Below are 4088 nucleotides of genomic sequence, written 5' to 3'. Positions count from 1 at the left end.
TTATTATTATTATTATTATTATTAAATCTTTAGTGCATGTAATTCAAATATAAGTACATTAGTCCAGCGGATAAGCACATAAAAATGGGGACATTGTGCACTTTTGGGTAGAATTATGAAACTTTGCCCACGCATACTACATGATGATGAGGTCCTGAAGATATTCTGATATAGTGCCAATTGAACAGCACCACCTGGTGTAAAATCAGAAAATCTTCAGGACCTCATGTAGTATGCGTGTGCAAAGTTTCACAATTCTACCCAAAAGTGCACAATCCATGTGCTTATCCGCTGGATTACATGTACTGAGCAGTCTTTTTCATGGAGAACAAATCTGATAAGTGCAATAGTGTTGAGAAGTTAAAATGATAAAATTTCTGAGTGATACAGTACAATCCAACGCGTTCCTTCGTGACTAATGAACTTCCGCAGCGAATTCTACAACGAGCATAGACGATTAATGGATGAGCGCCAGCGTGTGCCGTGGACAGACGTTCATTATCTAATAGCAATCACTGTCAAATGCCATTTGCTGTTGGCAGGCATTCAGTGTCAAATACGTTTCATTGTTGACAAGTGTTTGTTGTCAAAAATGATCAATTGTTGAAAAGTATTCATTGTCAAACATGTTCTATTGTGACAGGTGTTCATTGTTGTTTTTTGTTGTTGTCTGTTGTCGATTATTGTAGAGATTTGGGTTTTAATTTCTGATGCCGGGCTTGAAAACATCTCCGTGTGAGCAATGCCCAAGTAAAGGAAGAAGCAGTAGTAGAAGAAAAAGAAGAAATAGGTAAGGAAAAGGTAGAAGAAAAACGATGAACCAAAGATTAAGAAATAAGATAAAGAAAAAAGAAACAAAGAAAAAGAAGAGAAGAAGAAGAAAAAAAAGAGAAGAAGAAAAGGAAAAGAAGAAGCAGAGTAGGATAAGGAGGAAATAAGCCGCACGATTCTTACTGGGTTAATGGCGGAGTCCGTATTAATCTGCAGGGTGTAGATGTCGTCGCGTGAGTACTGGAACAGCCCGTAGTATGGGTTGAGCATCTCATGCGACAGCAGATACAGCCACTCCCTGTCAACAACAAACACGACAAGCTGTGAGACATCACGCGCGCTGTGTTACAAATAGAGTTCGAAGACGGCGAGCCGTGATACGTCACGCGCTCACGGTGTTAACCAGAGTTCGGTCATCGGTTCCAATCGATGTTCCATGACCTGGATTATCACTTATCATTAGATACTGCTAGGAACATGACAGAGCTCTACAGTAATTCGTAAGTAAGGGAAACTGGGTTGCTATATCTTCTACACATTATTTGTTGGCGTTACTCCCGGGAGAAAAGGGGCGGGGGTGAACAAATAGTCCGCTGTCTCGACATGCACATTTTATCTCTCGGAGACAAGAACCGGCAATAAATAAACTACTTTCCGCTTACATCACTGACATAACTAATGCAATAGATGTTACATAGATTAATAACCGCTCTGTATCACTCGCACATCTCACTGTATCTGCTCTCACACCACCTGCACACGCACGAGCGGTTTTTAACCAAGTAGACAATCTCGTGCGTGTGATAAGCGGGATGATCCCAATATTGACTTAACCTGAATCTATTTATGACCATCTCACAGAGTTTCGGGGAGTATTAGCTACAGTTCATGGCGACTCTACAGTAGATGTCGACCACGGACACAATGATCCAGTGCCTCTCGCGACGCGGCATGTCTTCGAACGGTTGTAAACGGTCACCTCTGTCCGACCTGCCGGCCGAACAACACGAATGCGGGTTAGGCACACGTACCTGGCGATTCCGCCATAGTCTAGCCCTTCTTCCGATTTGAACTTGATCATGAGTCGCTTGCGCAGGTCCTTCGGACGCATCTTCATGATCTGCCTGTACGATTCCTACAAACGGCAACCACGCACGAAAGCCGTCAGCACGTTCACACCCTACCGCACGCGGGCGTGTGACCGCAGCACCCACACAGAGGTCGCGCAATAGGTCAAGTGCAGCTATAAAAGTTTAGGGGTAATCGGAGTAAGTGAGAAGCTTTCCTCAGCTTTTAAGCGGCGAGATGGGTACGCTGGAAAATTCACGCGAGCCACGAGGGGGATCACTCACGCGTGGTCAAGAAATTTATTGATTCCGAGAAGATGTCTAGTAAGCCACAGGAAATGCAACTGCGTGAACTTGTACAGTGGACAAATTTCCCCCTCTATTTCAGATAGTAGCTAGTTACACAATTTACAGAGGGTATATACGAACGAGTGATACTGCTTCAAGGTATGTATAGAATTGATTACTATTATCAAGGAAAATATTATATCGGGATAACCTTTTTTAAGTACCAGGTCGAGAAATTAGATGTTGCTCTAGAAAAAAAATCACACATTTTTGATTCAAATTGATCTCTTTCAAATTTTTTTTCTGCAACCGGATAACCTATCCGAAAAACAAAAATTTCACACCTCAAAGATTTCCTCGCGCGAGACCTCTATCCTGCAGTGGCCGGTTTGTGGCTGCAAACTCTGCAATTCTGCCCTTAGATTCTTCAGCTTCTGTACCAAGTCTCGCTTGTACTTGGGAACAGGCGAGTCATTCTCCTTGTCCTTATCCTTGCTGCTAGAAGAAAGCGGGATGTCATATATCGTTCGATCGTGATCGATACCTTATGCACTCCACAGTTTCATGGTACACATGGGAGTACGGTTTGAATAAACCTCGCCAGTTTCTAGATTTTCTAGTTTCTCGTTTTTAGATATCTCGGCTAGGACCAAGCTGAATCTACATACGATTCAGCTATTGGAAAAAATTAAAATTGTAGTTGGGAGATTATGGGTATCCATCCGCAAGTAAATGTTGATTGAAGTGTTTCTAAAGCTTTACTCTACCTAATGTATCACAAAATGCCTTTCATCATAATAAGACCATGATACACATCAAAATTATTATTATGAGGGAAATTTGGATGGCTATATACATGCACATTGTGTTTTTTTTTAAATAACATAAAAAGATGTGAAGAGATTGCTTAGAAAAAAAGAAGAAGATTAACGTTTATATTTTTTACTCTATACCATGTGAACGACATTACTCAATACTAGACAGAGGGCACTCACGGAGAGTGCATACCTCCGCGAGCGTGTAACATGTATGTGTATAACAGCTGGCTCGCTGCTGGCTGCTGCTGACTGGACGCCCTAAGGCGAGCTGCTGCTAAATCGATCGCGCCAACGCTACACACACACACGAACACACACACGAGACCGATTACATGACCTCCGTTGCGCGAAGGTAATTATGCACTTTGCCTGCCTGGCACTAGTTTGTGCATTATTACGTGGCTATCAGTGCAAGAAATGTGAAAACTCACTTGCGTATGATGTGAATATTTGAACTCAGTCGAGGGTCGGTGAACTGCGTTGTTCGGTTGTTGTGGTCGACGTAATACTTGCGACCGTTTGCTGTGTATCTGACTTCCCATCCCGGTGGCATCGGGCCAAGGTCATTCTCACTGATAGAACCAACGTCCCTGCAATAGCAGATACATCGTAAATTACAGCGTGTAATGAGAATAAGGCATGTGAACCTAAATAATAGACGTGATTTATTTTGATTTGTTACATGCACACAAACATACATACATGTATGCATGTGTGCACGCTAGCGCGCATGCACACACACTAGTTTAATTAAATTTTAGTTTAAAATGGATGTATGTGGTAGCTTACCGTGGTACTCTAGGATCATGCCAGGTACTGACACCCGTTGCAACGTGTAGGAAATAAACCTGTCCTTGATTCGTAGTTCTTTGTTCTAGAAAATCCAAGCCAAGTAATCCAAATAATCACCTATCCAACAATGCAAATCCCTTTTAACTCTAATATGCTCACTAAACACACAAAAACACTCGTTGTGACCCCTGCACACTCGCTGTGACCCTGCACACTCGACGTGACCCCGCACACTCGCCGTGACCCCTGCACATTCGCCGTGACCCCCGCGCACTCGCCGTGACCCCCACACACACTCGCCGTGACCCCTACGCATTCGCCGTGACCCTGCACACTCGCCGTGACCCCGCAC

General features: G+C 43.3%; 1 protein-coding gene across 1 annotated transcript in view; it reads right to left on the bottom strand.

Annotated features, from left to right (window-relative positions):
• LOC106813294 (E3 ubiquitin-protein ligase SMURF2-like) overlaps positions 1 to 4088 on the bottom strand; it is a 25623-nt gene that overhangs the window by 5616 nt on the left and 15919 nt on the right. The window contains exons 8-12 of the mRNA XM_014817398.1: positions 3734 to 3846; positions 3376 to 3534; positions 2471 to 2624; positions 1803 to 1906; positions 955 to 1069 (exon numbers count right to left, since the gene is read on the bottom strand). Coding sequence (XP_014672884.1) covers positions 955 to 1069; positions 1803 to 1906; positions 2471 to 2624; positions 3376 to 3534; positions 3734 to 3846 — 645 coding nt within the window. The remainder of the gene's footprint in view (positions 1 to 954; positions 1070 to 1802; positions 1907 to 2470; positions 2625 to 3375; positions 3535 to 3733; positions 3847 to 4088) is intronic.

This window comes from Priapulus caudatus, unplaced genomic scaffold (assembly GCF_000485595.1).
Source record: "Priapulus caudatus unplaced genomic scaffold, Priapulus_caudatus-5.0.1 Scaffold753, whole genome shotgun sequence".
NCBI lineage: Eukaryota > Metazoa > Priapulida > Priapulimorpha > Priapulimorphida > Priapulidae > Priapulus > Priapulus caudatus.
The sequence above is the reverse complement of the archived record's forward strand: the minus strand, read 5'-3'. Positions and strand labels throughout refer to the sequence as shown.